The sequence below is a fragment of the Cetorhinus maximus genome, chromosome 1 (assembly GCF_964194155.1).
Source record: "Cetorhinus maximus chromosome 1, sCetMax3.hap1.1, whole genome shotgun sequence".
NCBI classification, from domain to species: Eukaryota; Metazoa; Chordata; class Chondrichthyes; order Lamniformes; family Cetorhinidae; genus Cetorhinus; species Cetorhinus maximus.
The window spans coordinates 28,428,590-28,446,050 of record NC_135879.1 but is presented as its reverse complement, the minus strand read 5'-3'; the positions used below and the strand labels follow the sequence as shown (position 1 = coordinate 28,446,050).

General features: G+C 44.9%; 1 protein-coding gene across 4 annotated transcripts in view; it reads left to right on the top strand.

Moving 5' to 3' along the window:
• LOC144678942 (alpha-1,3-mannosyl-glycoprotein 4-beta-N-acetylglucosaminyltransferase B-like) overlaps positions 1-17,461 on the top strand; it is a 285,879-nt gene that overhangs the window by 119,528 nt on the left and 148,890 nt on the right. For all 4 annotated transcript variants that reach the window (XM_078539086.1, XM_078539067.1, XM_078539076.1 and 1 more), the window contains one exon: positions 14,717-14,850. In XM_078539086.1, coding sequence (XP_078395212.1) covers positions 14,717-14,850 — 134 coding nt within the window. The remainder of the gene's footprint in view (positions 1-14,716; positions 14,851-17,461) is intronic.

Here is a 17,461-nt window from a genome sequence, read left to right as displayed (position 1 = left end):
AGTGGTTTGGGGGCACAGAGGTTAAGGGTTGGGGTTGGACAGCCTGGTCAGCAATAGCATGGCCACGTAGTTTTAGAGCGATGTCAATCGGGATTTGGGGTTCAATATGGGATTTGAAGAGGCAGTCCTGGTCTTCCCAGCTCCACATCAAGGCTGACACTTTAGTTCATTACTGAGGAAGCTTTGCACTATTGAAGGTGCCATCTTTCAGATGAGACATTAAAACAAGGCTTGGGTGGATGTAAAATATCCCATGGCACTACTTTGAAAAAGAGCGGGGAAGTTATTCTTGGTGTCCTGGCCAATATTTAGCCCTCAATCAACATCACAAGAAACAGATTACCTCATCATTATAACATTGTTGTTAGTGGGGCCCTTGGGTGCTTGGGCCATTATTGGTCTTGACCGTAATGAAGAATCCACACATGTCGTGACTATCGGCGAGTTGCTGTATTTCCTGTGTTCTTTCCACCCACCATCTGTTCTTTAGGTCAGCTGGACATCACCTTCATTTGTCTGTAAACCTGCTTTCTTTCCCTTGAATTTTGGTGGTGCTTCCAGTTCAGGAACATCTTGCACTTGCAATTTAATAGTTCCTGGATCTCCTGGTTGTTCTCGTCAAACCAGTCTTGATGCCTCCTAATGGAGAAACCAAGAGTATCCTTGCAGTGCTGATTGTGGTAAATTTAAGGGCAGACCAGACACTGTGGGAATTCTGTGGTTCCTGCTGGTTGAGCATCACCAGATTGCTTGTAAGACGCTGTCTGAGTAGGTCCTTCTTCGCAGAGTCCATTGACATTGATTTTCTTGCAGCAGCACTTTGCTGTCGCTTCCGTTTTTGGGCCAGGTTGATGGAGATAGTAGCCCAGATTAGGCAATGGTGGGTCCAGCAGTCATCAGCTCCTGTCATGGAATGGGTGATGTGAACATGGATGATGACATAGTCAAGCAGGTGCCAATGTTTGGAGCAAGGGTGTTGCCAAGAGGTCTTGTATTTGTCTCTCTGACGCAAAGGTTTGTTATGATCAGACCATGTTCCAGGCATTTCATCAGAAAGAGAACTCCATTGGTGTTAGCTTTCCCAATGCCTTCCTTGCCAATTACACCTCTGCTGTCCACCACAGAGAAGGTCATTGCAAGACTCCTTCTCAATCACCTTCTACCCGTGGTTGAACAGCTCATACGGGCAGCACAATGCGGATTCCATCTATCAAGAGGCACAGTGGACATGATCTTCACAGCAAGTCAAGTCCAGGAAAAATGCAGAGAGCAGCAGCAACCTCTATTCATGGCCTTCTTTAACCTCACAAAGGCCTTCAACTCTATCAACCAGGAGAGACTTTGGAGGGTCCTCCTGAAATTTGGCTGTCCACAGAAATTTGTCACCATCCTCCGTCTGCTGCATGATGACATGCAAGCTGTGATTCTTACCAACGGATCTGCCACAGACCCAATACTAATGCAAACTGGGGTCAAGCAAGGCTGTGTCATCGCACCAACGCTCTTTTCCACCTTCCTTTCCACAGCACTCCACCCCATTTCCATGAAGTTCCCTGCTAGAGTGGAGCTACCCTACAGAGCAGGAAACTACTCTACTTATGACGCTTCAGTTCCAGAACCAAGATTATCCCAACCTCTATCATCGAACTGCAGTACGCTGACAATACTTGTGTATGTGCACACTCAGAGGCCAAGCTCCAAACTATCATCGACATATTAATGGAGGCCTATGAAAGAATGGCCTTAAGCTAAACAACCAGAAGACAAAGGTCCTCTATGAGCCTTCTCCCGCTGCACAATGCTGCCACCCGACTATCAAGATCCACGGCGAACCATTGGATAACATTGATCATTTCTCATACCTTGGGAGCCTCCTCTCAGTGAGGGCAGACATCGATGACGAAACTCAACATCACCTCCAGTGTGCCAGCACAGCCTTCGGCCATCTGAGGAAGAGAGTGCTTGATGACAAAAACCCCAAACCCAGCACAAAGCTCATGCTCTGCAGGGCTGCAGTGATACCTGCCTTCCTGTATGCATCAGAGACATGGACAACATACATCCCTGGAGAAATATCACTTCCGCAAAACTCTGCAAATTCAATGGCAGGATAGGTGTTCCAATATCAGTGTCCTCTCTCAGACCAACATCCCCAGTTTCGAGGCATTGTTTATGGTTAATCCGCTACGTGGTGTGGGCCACATCATCCACACTTTGAAAAGTACTTCATGGGTTGTGAAGCGCTTTGAGACATCTGGTAGTCATGAAAAATGTTTTGTAAATGCAAGTCTTTTTATTTTCTTTTTCATATTCAGGTTGCATGCATTCTGTAAGGTTGGTTTCCCTGAGTGTAGCTAGTGTCTCAGGGCAATCCAATCTTCTAGAGGGCCAAGAGACCCCAGGCAGGCATTAGGACCCTTACATATGGAAAGCATCTAATGCCTACTTCCAACATGGGTAAAGAACACCCCTTGTTTGTCCTTATCCTATATAATGGGCGACACAATTCCGGTTGGAAAGGTATGTGCACTTCCAGCCGCCATTTTGGAGACTTAGAAGGCCAAGTAGCATCTGAAAAGTGCATGTCATATAGCCCAATTTCTAGGCCTTTGAATCCATCTTGAAACAGGAGTTGGGAGAAGCCTGTAAAAGTGAAAATAGAGATCATACACACATACATATGAATTAGGAGCAGGTGTAGGTCATCCTGCCCCACGAGATGCTCCAAATGCTCTGCCCTTTGACAAGATCATGGCTTATTTGATGTGGCCTCAACTTTACTTTCCTGCCTACCCCCTATACCCTTAGACTCCCCTGGTCAATCAAGAATCTGTATGAATCTGCCTTAAGAATATTCAATTACCCAACCTCCACTACTCTCTGGGGAAGAGAATTCCAGAGACTAATCACCATTTGAGAGTAAAAAATTCCCCTCTTCTTTGCCTTAAGTGGGAGACCCCTTATTTTTAAAACAATTTACATGGTTTGAAGCTGATCCTCAGACAGTTGGTTGATTTGGGTTTACTGTTAATTCTTCCATGGGACCTGGCATCATTTTTGATCATTAATGTTTCAATCATTTAAGTTGCTTCACTCTTTTAGCTTACATCTCTCTGTGACAGGAGCTCTGACCTTGCAGCAGATTACAGAAGTGTAGTGAACAGAAAAGAAACCAACTGCATGCCGCTTGTATTCACAGACTTGAAATTGTTGAACTTATGGTAAAATGCCAGTCTCCTGATGGGCATTTCATTAAAAAACCCATTGACTACTGACCCTGTTGTTGGCTGTCTAAAAGACTAAAAAATTACTGTTACAGTGAAACGAAGGCACGGAATTAACTCCAAATGTCAAGGAGTGATAGGCATCCTACTGTGCAATTGTTAGATAAGAAAACACTGTAAAGCTGCATTGTAATACACGTTATGCATCTAAACAGTAAATGCTGCAAATACACAACAGATCTGTCAGTGTCTGTAAAAAGATACGACAGAATATGACATTTCAGATGAGTATCCTGCATTACACTGAAAGGCACTTAGGAACTTTTATATCAGCTAACGGCTTTCTAATTAGCAATTAACAGGTTATGTAATGCATGAAGCTCCTCCCAGTCATTGATGTGTCTGTTAATGCGTTCTCTCGCTGGATGGAATTTTGTGCCCCTCCCTGTGGCGAGTTGCGGGCAGCATTTAATCAGGCAGGAGGGTAGCAGGTGGCGACCCCGCCATCTTCCACCTCCACCCTGATTAAATCCGTGGCGGGAAAGCCCATGGATGACCCTCCCATCCTGCTACGATTAATCCACCGGTATTCCCTCAGTTGGGGGCTTGCCATCCGGGTGCATGACAAGCAAGTGGGTTGCTTGCAGGCTACTGGGGTGGGGGAGGGGGCCCCTTCTTCAAAGGCACTCGGTGCCTGATCAGGGGGCCCGGCATTGGGAACAGGAGACCTGCTGAGAGCCATAGCCCCTGCCTTTGCTGCTGACACCCCCAAGAAAGAGGCAACACGAGGCTCTCATGGCTCTCCAGCCGAGACCCCTGTAGCCTCCACAAGATTCCGCCGTCTGTTCCTGTCTCTATTTCCACCGCACTAGTATTCTCTGTTTTTCCAAGTGACTATATATCTCTTTGTCTGAGTCTGATGTAAGGAACATATCTTTTTATTTCTGTTGGACTTTGGATTAAAATTACAATGGCTGTAGGTTGAAAGACCTGTCCAATGGAACAGGATGAGAGATATATACAATGTTGCAATCCTGGAACAGAGTGTGCCATGAAAGATACAATGGTATCGGAAAGGAGCCCTGGGAGGGGCCTGGCAACAGCATTTTAATTGGCTCCTGACCAGGTGACCAGGTTTTGTGTGAGAAGCAGTGCAGAGAATAGCTCCTAGCCCGAAAAGAACAAGACCTAAAACCTCTTGCTCCTGTGTATGGAAGATTCCAGTTACTCCGCAATAATAGCTAGCTGACTTTTTCTTCTCATAGCTCTAGAACCTGCTTTCTCTCTTGTCAAGGGGCAAAGGGGAAAATCACTGTTAGAGACATTGAAAGGCAAGTGCTCAACCAGTGAACTAAATACTGAAAGTGCTGAAAGACCACCTTATGTCATCAACAAGAACTGAAAGGAACTTGGAAGACATCGATCAAAATCAACCCATCGAATCCTGTGCTCTGGAATTGCTGCTATTGAGCTGTTTTATCCCACCCTTAAAATCCATGTTTTTCTGTCTTATGTGTCTTGTATGTGTGTGAATAGGGATTTAAGAAGGGCGTAGAGTTTAAGTTATAGGCCAGAATCTTCGGGTCGGCAAGTGGGGGCGGGGCCCGCTCACCGACGCGTAAAATGACGCGCTTCTGGGTACGCGTCATGCTGGGTGGGCCTTAATTGGCCTGCCCATGTAAAACAGTAGCGTGCAGCCAATTGCGGGCGGCAATCGGCTGCATGCTCGCTCAGGCCCGCTCCCGCCCAACCCCCCGCCCCCCGCCCCGACGGGGAGAAAATTCTCCCCATAGTGTTAGGAATTAGCAGTTCATATTTCTTTCTTTTGCCACTGGCTAACAACAGTTTGTTCGATGAACAGTTATTTCTTATTAAGTTTACAAACCTGGTGCTCGTATTCTGTTAACCTAAATTAAACAGTTAGGTAGAACTGGGGCAATCTGGTCATTTGATCAAACTTTTTCACATTTGTCGCGGCTCAGGGAACAGTGGGGCTTGATATTACAGTGCACTATCCCCAATGGGTCATGGCACTGACGAAGGACATACACCTGAAAGATCATAATTACATTGAATGACATAGAATATACAGCATAGAAACAGGCCATTTGGCTCAATCAGTCATTGTCAGTCATTATGCTTTATGCAAGCTCTCCTATGCTTCTTAGCCAACCCAATCAGTATGTTGCTCTGTTGCCTTCTCCTTCATGTGTTTATCTAGTTTCCCCCTAAATACCTCAATAACCTGTTTTCTCTTTACAGGCTGAAGATTAAATAAACAGGCATTCCAGTACTAACTTTGAAAATGTAGAAATAGTGGAAGAGAGAGAGAAAGAGCAAGGGGGTTATTGGTGAGTTTAGGTGATAGTATGTAACAGGTGACATTGGATCAGCCACCCATTACATATCCCTCCTGATTGGGATGAAATGACCACTTGGCATTGAAAATTGGGAGAGGTACAAAACGGGCGGCCACATCGCTATCACCCATTTTACATAATCACCCAAAATCAAAATGATCTCCCCCCCAAGAGAGAGTGTACCAATAGTTATACCAATTACTGAAAGGAATTCAATGTCTTCAGTGAAAAGTTAACTGAAAAGTTAGATGATATAAAAGATCGATTTCATTGTGATGAAGGGTGCACATCCAAAATAGCTACTTTTTACAGATATCGACCTGTTGTGTATTTCCAGTATTTATTCTTTTACTTCAGGTTCCCACTCTTTGCACTTAATTTTTATTTTAATAAATTGCTGTCGCCTGTTGCTTTTGCTGCAAAATCCATTCAAGAAATGATTAAATGGTTGAAATCTACAAAATGACTTCCAGGTGGTGAGAGACTAATTTTAAAAAAGAAAAGACTTGCATTTAGTTAGCACCTTTCAGAAGCCCAGGACATCTCAAAGAACTTTACAGCTAATTAAGTATTCTTTGAAGTGTAGTCACTGTTGTAATGTAGAAGAGGTCACAGGTTTGATCTCAGACAAGGACAATATTAGGTGCTACATTTGCCTTGAGTACCATGATTATGCAGGTAAAAATAAGCCAAAGGCATTTGTTAGATATTGTCATTGCCACTTGGGAAAGGCCTCTGCAGCAAGGTCCCCCAGACTCAAAACATTAACTCTGTTTCTCTCTCCACAGATGCTGCCAGACCTGCTGAGTTTTTCCAGCATTTTCTGTTTTATCCCACAACCAACAGCTTGTTAATGATCAGATAATCTGTTTTATGTTCTTTTAGGGACAAATATTGGTCAGGATGCCAGGGATAATTCACCTACTCTTCTTTGAAAGGTGCCATGGGATCATTTACATTCCTGAGCAGGGAGTCATTATCCTTTGCTTAGTGTTCTTAACACTATACGTCCAACAATGCAGCATTCCTTCAGTACTGCACTGGAGTGGCAGCCTGGATTTTGTACTCAAGTCTCTGGAGTGGGATTTTGAACCTGGATTCAGAAGTGAGAATGGGCGGAATTGTCCAATCTCATTGGAGGTGGGCATCATGGCCAGTGTTAGCGAACAATATGGCGAGAAGGCCAAACATCAGTTTTACACCGCCATGAAACCAGTTTGTGATTGTCTGCTCCACCCCTCAATGGTGAGTCGCATTTCCCGCCGCTGCACATGGAGAACCTAATTTCAATAATTTAGCATCTCATTGTAAACTCTGCTCGTTGGAAGCAACCCCCATACCGGATCATTCAGGCACGTCGGTGTGCAATCACACTGATGCATTTCAATGTGTGCCTGACGACCTGCACTTCAATCGGGACTTCGAGGTTTATTTGCCTACCTTTCTTCGGGCAGCATTCATGGTCATCAGTGCCAGGCTTCGCAGGCAGCACCACATTGCTTTTAGGGGGACTCACGGGCAGGTCCCCACCTACCAGACCAGTCGTAAGGCGGAGGTGGCTTTTCAATGGCTGCAGAGCTATGGCTTGCTTGGGGAAGGGGGAGAAGTGGCCTCAGGCAAAGCAGGAGGCTGCAGGGCAAGGGCTGTACTGTGGAAGGGGGGGTATCTCAGGGTGTATGTGGGGTCACGTGTTGATCTGTGCAAAAGATGACCAAAAAAAAGAGGGAGAAAATAAATTTTGTGGGTAAACTAGTGCTGGCCCCCACCTTGGACACATTCTGCGTGCATCACTTTAGGAAACAGATGGTCTTAGCTCCCATAGCAAGGAGGCGCAACTACGTGCAGCGTTGAGGGCAGCAGAATGGCTCTTGGCCACGAGATCTTGAGGCTCCCCTTCCACAATCTCATCACCGTGAATAGGACATGTGTTGGAGTTCTGAGTGTGCACCTAGCTGCATCTCCTGCAGGTTACCCCCAGACTAGCCATGTGCGACTAAGAGCAACACATGGTGGGGGGGAGAACTCATCTCCTCATGAACCATTCAGGCTGATCTAAGCAAGGGCACTATCTGCTTGCCCACCCATTGTACGAGAAATGCCCAACATTATTCAATGCAGTCACGACTGTAAGACTTGGGGGGTGGGGTGGGGGCAGCGCTCAAAGGCTAAGGCTACCTGCTGGGTCAAATGCCCAATGCCAACATGGTACTCACCCTTCCAGAGCGCAACAAATCATTGAAGTGCTTATGGCACTGGATCCAGGTGCGCCGCACCACATTGCGGGAGCTCAACACCTCCGCCACCTCCTCCCAGGCACGTTTGGTTTGGGGGGGCCTCCTCCTCCCATCCTAAGGGACCAACACCTCCCACTGTGCTGCCACCTCCTTGAGGAGAGCAGCAAGGCAGCCATCAGAAAAGCAAGGGGCACATTGGCCCCCTGCTGGCCTATTCCACAGCCTGCCCTGCTCCTGTGGCAGACCCTGCAGCCTTCCCTGATCCTCTGGCCTTCCCTCCAGTGTGCCCTGCTCAACAGACCCCCTGCGGTGTGACCTGGACGTTGCCATTGTGAAGAGCCTACAGGGGGCTGACAGGCCTTCCTTTAAACAGACTGCCGGGTCACCATTGGATCCGGCGAATGTGCACGCCCACCGCAGCCCACACACTCCCACCATTCACAGGAGTTGGAAATGCGCTGGGCGGACCTTAATTGGCCCTCCCGCGCAAAATGGCGGCGCGGCCTCGATCGCGGTAGCTGAACGAGTCTGCTCCTGCTCTGCCAGCGGCTGCTCATGCTCCACCCGCCCAACAGGCACAAAATTCTGCCCATAAAGTGGGAAAATGTGAGGCTATGTACTTTGGCAGGAAGAATAGAGGAGCTGAATATTATTTAAATGGAGAAAGACTGCAGAAGGCTACAGCACAGAGGGATTTGGGAGTCCTTGTGCATGAATCCCAAAAAGCTAACATACAAGTTCAACAGGAAATAGAGAAGGCAAATGGAATGTTGGCCTTTATTGCAAAGGGAATGAAATATAAAAATAGGGAAGTCTTGGTAAAACTATACAAGGCACTAGTTAGATCACACCCAGAATACTGTGAACAGTTTTTGTCCCCTTATCTAAGGAAGGATATACTGGCATTGGAGGCAGTCCAGAGAAGGTTCACTAGGTTGATTCCAGGTATTGAGGGATTTTCTTATGAGGAGAGGTTGAATGCGTTGGGCCTGTACTCATTGGAGTTTAGAAGAACGAGAGGTGACCTTATTGAAACATAAGATTCTTAGGGGGCTTGATAGGGTAGATGCTGAGACGTTATTTTCCTTTTGGGAGAGTCTAGGACTCTCAGGGCATAATCTCAGAGTAAGGGGTCGCCTATTTAAAACAGAGATGAGGAGGAATTTGTTCTCTCAGAGGGTAGTTAAACTGTAATTCTTTACCGCAGATGGCTGTAGAAGTTGGGTTGTTAAGTATATTCAAGACGGAGATAGACAGATTTTTAATCAATTAGGGAATCAAGAGAAAAAGCAGGAAAGTGGAGTTGAGGATTTATGAGATCAGCCTTCATCTCATTGATTGGCGGAGCAGACTCGATGGGCCAACCCTTTTACAGATTTTACAAATTAAATTAAAGCATTTATTAACAAAAGAAAATAATAAAATGCATACACAAAGAATATAATTACACGGTTGCTTAATATTATAACAATTCCCAAAATTCTTAGTTAACCAGACTCCCAACTACACACTCCGTTTAAGGCAACAGTCCAAAATAGATTTTAAATTTATAGCGACAATCCAGCAAGGTAACCACAATCACCCACTCAACAGCGGAATTCCAAAGGCTTTTAACACAATTTTGGTTCTTGGAACAGCAGACTTCTGCAAAATGGCTAGAGACTTCTCCCCAAGTCTGTTTCACATGGTGCACCTTTCAGATATTACACAGCCACCCCTCATACAGCCTTCTATCCTTCTTTAAATATATTTTTCCTTCTTTGATTTGTAAATCCCATTGTTCCCACATGGAATTTACTTTTCCCATAATATAAAAATCTTTTATGTTGTCATTCTGGTCAGCCCTTTTGGGAAATATTTATGTAAGATAAATAACCTACCTTATTTATCTTGTTAGTTATAAACATCCTACCACATCACTTTGAAAACCAAACAGCTCGTCACTTATCTTAAAATGCAAATTTTATTCACATCCCATCTGCTGAGACTTTGCCCTAGGTCATTCATTAACATTTCGCATTCCCTTTTACACCCAACTCTTTGGATAATTTCAACCGTGCTGTCTATCTGTCTCTAATTTAATTAAATCAGTCACACAGACAGAACCATCCACAAATGAACAAACATAAGCCTACTTTACAATACCCCACAATAATATTATGAAAAATATGGTAGTTTCATGACAATCACTAAAGTAATGGAAGGAGTTATCAACAGTGCTTTCAAGCGACACTTGCTTAGCAATAACCTGCTCACTGACACTCACTTTGGGTTCTGCCAGGGTCACTCAGCTCCTGACCTCATTACAGTCCTGGTTCAAACATGGACGAAAGAGCTGAACTCCAGAGGTGAGGTGAGAGTGACTGCCATTGAAATCAAGGCAGTGTGGCATCAAGGAGCCCTAGCAAAACTGGAGTTTATGGAAATCAAGTGGAAAACTCTCTGCTAGTTGGAGTCATACCTAGCACAAAGGAAGTTGGTTGTGGTTTTTGGAGGTCAATCATCTCAGTTCCAGGACATCACTGCAGGAGTTCCTCAGGGTAGTGTCTTAGGCCTAACCATCCTCAGCTGCTTCATCAATGACCTTCCTTCCATCATAAGGTCAGAAGTGGGGATGTTTGCTGATAATTGCACAATGTTCAGCAGCATTCACGACTCCTCAGATACTGAAGCAGTTCATTTCCAAAGCAGCAAGACCTGGACAATATCCAGGTTTGTCTGACAAGTGGCAAGTAACATTCGCACCACACAAGTGCCAGGCAATGACCATCTCCAACAAGAGAGAATCTGACCATCTCCCTTTGACATTCAGTGGCATTACCATCGCTGAATCTCCCACTGTCAACCTCCTGGGGTTACCATTGACCAGAAACTGAACTGGACTAACCATATAAATACTATAACTACAAGAGCTGGTCAGATGTTAGGAACCCTGCAGCGAGCAACTCACCCCCTGACTCCCCAAAGCCTGTCCACCATCCACAAGGCACAAATCAGGAGCGTGATGGAATTCTCTCCCCTTGCCTGGATGAGTGCAGCTCCAACAACACTCAAAAAGTTTGACACCATCCAGGATAAAAAAGTACGCTTGATTGGCACCCATCCACAAACCTTCACAACGCAGTCACAGCAGTGTGTACCATCTACAAGATGCACTGCAGGAACTCACCAAGACAGCACTTTCCAAACCCACAACCACTACTATTTAGAACGACAAGGGAGCAGACACATGGGAACACCACCACTTGGAAGTTCCCCTCCAAGCTACTCACCATCCTGACTTGGAAATATATCGCCATTCCTTCACTGTCACTGGTTCAAAATCCTAGAACTCCCTCCCTAACAATACTGTGAGTGTACCTACACTATATGGACTGCAGCAGTTCCAGAAGGCAGCTCACTACCACCTTCCCAAGGGCAATTAGGGATTGGCAATACAAGGCCCACATGAATAAAAAAAGTTCACAACCACTGTGAATTGACAGGAACCACTGATTTCAGACAGTCTAGGCTTGATTGAACCATCATTCTGGTCCCTTTTAATGTTCTTTAATGGGTTACCTGACCAATATGAAAGTTGTCATGCTTTGGGTAACATAACAAATAAAGGAGGCAGAGATCTAATTCTCCTCAGTCAGGCAAAGGTACACAGATAGTTGTTCATCCTTATTGCTTTGATTTTATCAGTATAATTTTTACAAAATTAGTATACCAATGCTGGTTTGTCCATCCATTGAAATCAAGTGTACAGGCTAAAATGAGGCTGAAGAAGAGCAAGTTTAAAGTTCTTCTTATTATTGGCCTCCGAAAGAGATGCAGGGAGCCAGAAAACCATCTTTTTTTCTGGAGGTTGAGAGGGTCCCAGCACTCCCGCACCCTCACCTGGCAAGCAGCAGAGTCATGAGGGATTTCCTCAGAAGACACCTGGGCTCCATAATGTACTCCTGCTGGCATAAGCATTTCCAGATAACAAGAGAAAGCTCCCACTGACCTATGAGCTTTAGCAGGGGAATCTTGGTGAATGCATCCCAGCACTAAGAATAAGATTCTGCTCCGTGCGTTTGGTCCTTAATTTCCCTAAATTTTTGTGTTAAGTGAATCTGTTACAAAACCTGAGGTATTGAGAAAGGCTTCACTGACCCCCTTGCAGACTGACTGTTCTGGTCTCTGTACCAAATTAGCCGACCTATCAAGTTGGACTCAGTTGAAGAGCAGGTTAGAGAACTGTATGCAGAGCTCAGCATGGTCAATTCACAGTGCTCCCAAAGTTCCTGTCATTCATTTTAATCACCAGAAATTACAAATCATTCCCCTCTGGCGCCAGATTTTCTGATTTGTTTTCCCATCAAACAAACGTGATAAAATTTATGTCTATACTAATTTTATTTTTTCAAGGAAATGTCACCACAAACTATGCTCTTCAACTGAAAACAATATTAATTCTGAAAATGAAACTGGACATGCATTGCTTCTGGATTCATCTTTGGCTTCAAATCTGCAGAAAGCTCTTTGCAATCTGAATAACCATGGATTTATTTATTTAACTATCTATTTATCTCTGCAATGAAAAATATCTGTCTGCAGTGAACAGCATGGCAGTGGTATCTGCCTATCCATTTTCTTCCCTGTTGTTAAGATTCTGGATCACTTTTTTCTGATTGCTCATTTTCTACTACTGTTATTCAGCAATCATAAGGCAAAACCATTGTTCTATAAAATGACTTCTGCACAATCACATTGCAGTAGAAACATTTTATACCAAGTTACAGCTGCCTTGGCATTTCCACACTCTGTACTCCTAAAGATAAACTTTCCCACATAATTAACACAGAAATAATTTAGTTGTTGAGGAAAAATTAATATCCCTATCTCAGCTTCTAATTGCTGCAGTTTTTCATCCTTCCCATGTGCAAGAGTCTTGACACTAAGTCCATCCTCACTCACAAGTAGGCAGCACCGCATCTATCCACTTCCCTAACCACTCCAGGCCCTGCTCAGGCATGATGCTCCAACATGAGGACCACATGCACTTGTGCAACAGACCAAAGATGAGGGTGTATTGTCAATATTGATCCTGCTCCTCAATTTGCATTCACTCAAAACTCTACCTCCTGCCCCTCCCTTACATTGCACAGAATTACCTTTTAACCTTCATAGCTGATACGTTAAATATCAGAGACCCAGAAGGGGTGGCAACCACAGAGTTACTCTTCCAGTGGGCTCCCAAGCCTTTAACATGGCTGTGCATAGTTGGCACCTCCAAAGCACACACGGGGCAGGATTTTTAGTTTGGCAGGCACGCGCGATCGGCGGGCGTGGGAGCGGCCAGGGAATGGACCACCGACCACAATCGGCCCCCAACTGCAATTTCACGCTGGCTGCCCGTTAATCAGGGCTGAAATGCTCAGCGTTGCCAGGGTGGGGGCAGGAGGAGGGCGGGCGCTGACGTAAGCGTGGGCACGGGGAGCACGGAATAAAAGCTCCCTGAAGGCAGAGAGCTGCCTCAGGGAGCTGAAGATTTTAAAAGCAATGGATAAAGATTTAAAATCCAGAAAAAAATGTCCATGCATCAGAGTCAGTCACCTGAACATATAATGAAAGTTCTGTCCAAACATTTTTATTGTTTTTTAAATTTAATAACGGAAACCTTATCCCGCTCCTGGATGAGGTTTCATCAAAAATGCAAAGTTCGCCTGATAGATTTGCCTGTCCTCCAACCGTAAGGCTGGACAGACCATGAAAAATTGGAGTCAATTGGGACTTTAATGGGCTTAATTGCCCTCTTAATTGTTGGCGGGCATGCTTCCGACTTTTGTACGTACCAGTCGATCGAAATATTGTGCGAGCGCGGGATGACATCAGGATGCTCGCCTGACGTCATCACATGCTCGAGCGGGTCAGGCGCGCGCCCGCACACTGAGCCTAAAAATTCTGCCCATGAGCTGGTAATGGGATTTCATCCCCACCCCACAGCCTCTAATGAACGGGTAAAAAGAAAGATCATTGAACCTGTTCTGTACAATCATGGTACTAGTTTCTATAATTCACTGCCCCCATTTGCCAGCACTACCCCCACCCCAACATCCCTACAACCCAACTGCCATATCATCCCCCAAAATAGGCAAAAAAAAAGAGAAAAGCATTCTGGGACAATTTAGGAAATGACTGGGGTAGGATTTCCCCCACCCACCCCACCTTTCCCCTCACCCCAAAATGGGGGCAAGAAAAGAGGTGGGTAGGTAGGTGGGTAATTTCATGCTGCAAGCTGGTGTGCCAGTTTGATGTCACAATCCCTTCTCCAAGTCATTTTGCTGGAATTTTCCAGTTGGCCTGTGGGTCCCCCCCGGGGTGTCAGCTGCATGGCAGCTGCCTTGGAGATAGACTGGGATGGGGGAGTGCTCCAGGCAGGCTTCAAGAATGCGTTCCCCACACCCCCACTTGGGCCTACCTGGGCACAGCCGCAGCCTCATTCCACCCTGCGGAATTCTTCCTATTGGGTCTCAGGCTGCGAGAGCCTGGCTGCTGACCTTAATTAGACTGTGAGCATGTCCTCTGGCTACTAATTGGCGAATTCAGGTAAAATCAGTGTGAGAACTTGCATTTGATCTCATTTTAGAGTTCTGATCCAAAACACAAAATCCTGTCCTGGATGTCTGTTACTTGCTAATAAAATGCAAAATTGGGCATAAGTAGTGAACATTTTAAAGGTTGAATGTGAATAAATGTTTAAATCAATTGTTTCTATTAATTACATGTATGAACCTCTATATGCCATCTTTGTCCAAAAGTTCAAATGGTCTTATTTACCTCACATGTACCAATGCAGCAGTTCCCTAATTTGTAGCTAGAGTTCTAGTTGTGATGTATTACTTCACCTGCCACTTTTTTCTTATCTTAGTTTTGATGGTGATGGGTGTACCCACAGTAAAGAGAGAATCGCAAACTTACCTGTATGACACACTGAACTCCCTTATTTATGAGCTCTCTCCGGAGGAAAGGAAAAAATGCGTAATAGTTGTACTCATTGCAGAGGTCAGTCAAGTTTTGAATATTATTTTACCTAACACAATGTTAGTCTAAAATTGTTTTGCAAGTAAAGCAGTAAACTTTATTAATGTCAGTATTGAACATCTGTGAGAACTGTCAAACATTTTAAATGTGCTCTAGGTTGTAAATTAATTATTGTTGTTTGTCATGTTGAATGAACAAGCTCCACATAGAATGATAAATGGAACTTAACACTGAAGGGAAAATCTGTTCTATCACAATTGATTAAGTATTTAAACACAGAGCAAGTGGGCTGCTTAGCTCAGCTAGATGGTTAGTGTATGGCTTAGCATAAGGTCAACAGGGCAGGTTTGATTCCAGTTCCTGCTTCCTCCCCCTGACCCTGACAGTGGAAGGCAATGGCAAACCACCACTGACAAAACTGCCAAGAAAAACGGTTCAGGATGAAACATGAGCAGACAATGAGCCAAGGATCTGCTTTCAGGCAGATTCATGGAGTTTTGGTTTACTCAACAAAATAAACACAGAGCAAGTGTCTCTTGAAGCATTAACCCATCTTTGTTCTTTTCAAAAGAGGCAAGGTGTGAAAAAATAATCTAACAAACATGGGATGCTGCAAAATACCTCACTGCATGAAATTTTTGTGGAACCTCGAATGGACATAATGGATGAGTGGCTACAATTGGGCAAGGCCAGCATTAATATCAAAATGAGGTGGGAGATCATTTTCTGCAGTCCCACATCGCTTTCCACTTCAATTGCCCCATATTACTTACTTCAGCGAGGCTTGCTGTGGAAACCCCCTCAGACTAGCGAGCTGGAGAGCCCCCTGCAGCAATCTGAAGCCAAAGATTGGGTGCAGATAAGATTTCTCTTTCCCTATCTGTCCCCAGTGTTATCTTTAAGCTTTGGGGCCTCCTGGCTGCAGCTCTTCAGTAGCAGCAGTGGCAACAGCCAGAAGGCCTTGGTGGTCAGGCCGACAGCTGCTCTTCTTTCTCTGTGCCATATTCTCAGCATAAGCCCCTGCTGGGGACAGGTCTGTGCAGGAAAGTCTCCCAGACTATGCTAATGGTTCAGGCCAAGAAATTTGAGCACTTGGTTCCCTTAACAATTGCAGCACACTTTGGATGAGCCTCTTGTTTGGAGCCTTATGGAAGGTGGTGGGTGGGAGGAAAATTAGCCTTCATCACTTAACTTGTCACCTAAGCAGTTTCTTAGACACACAGTTATTATTCATTCCATTTTGTAGGTCGAAGAAACATTTAGCCCAGGTTTACTGGAATGTGGTATCTTGCAGCGTTCCCTGATTTTTGGTGGAGCCAGGCATATGTGAGCCATCCTGTGGTGGTTCCTCCCCCTCCACAATGATGGCCTGGCAGCTATGGCCACACTTAACTTTTTACAATGTTATAATTGGTCATTTGGTAGTACAGAACTTGAGTTTCACTAAAAAAAGACACATGTTGAAGCTGGTTGGGTACAGTCAGATGAAGGGTAAGGTATCTGAAAAATTTGAGTAACAGGTGAAGCTAGCCATTTCACGCTGCTACTATGCAGGAGCAACATGAGTGGTTTCCGTCACTAACAGGATGCTGCCATTAAGCCAAAAAGAAGTTTTGCCTATCATGCAAATGATTAATGTGATATATGAATTTCAGTGCCAGTCTGACGCCAGATTTGTAGGCCGTACATCCAAAAGACTGGTGGATCCTATCAAACAGCATGACTCTTCGGCTGTTCAAAACGGGCAAGGTACTGATTGTACCCAACCACCCTTGCTTCTAAAACACAGTATCCAACATCAGATGTGATTCCATGATTGGACAACATTTGCTTTTACCATCCTGAATGTGCTAAGAATGACACTGGCAATCAATTTAAGATTATCAGCCGGGCTCACAATGTGGCACACTTGTGCGTGCTAGAAGCTACATATATTAGTACACAGAGCCCTGTTCTTTGCAGACAGAAAGAACATTGCGCCTGGTTCAACTGAACAAAATAGGTGACAGCCATTCTCTGGTTCATTCCCCAGGGCAATGCCTTGACCAATCAAAATCAACCTGCCTGGTTTGAATTCAAACAAAACTTGGCAGTTAACTGTCAGCCATCAGTTAACTGATGCATTCTCCAAGGCAATACCTCTACCAATCAGAGTCTACTTGCCAACCAACCAGCACTCTCTTCTCATGAAGTATAAATTGTTGTTCCCTTCAAATTTAATATTCTTGCGAATGTCCTGATGAGTGCAAGACAAAAAGCTTTGACTCAAGTTTTATCATTTTTTAGAGGGCGCCTCCATTTTTATGTGCCCTCACGTTTTCCTATGTATTGGCAGGACCCAACTCTCCCAATAGGGCTGCTGGATGGACATTACTGCCGCCCTCCTATTGGGCCTCCAAGTTCCTTGAATTGCCCACCTTATTTAATTGGACAGGGCTGCTGTAGGCCTTCTTAATTGGTCACCTTCAGGCAGATTGAAAACAGCATTCTGCGACAGTCACTTTGGAATTCCCAACTGAGAATTGAGACCGATTGTTGGGATCATGACCCAACCACCAAAATTTAGCCCAATGCTTTAGCTCATGATCTTTCACCAGGGGGAGAATTTTCTCCCCGTCGGCGGGGGTTGGGC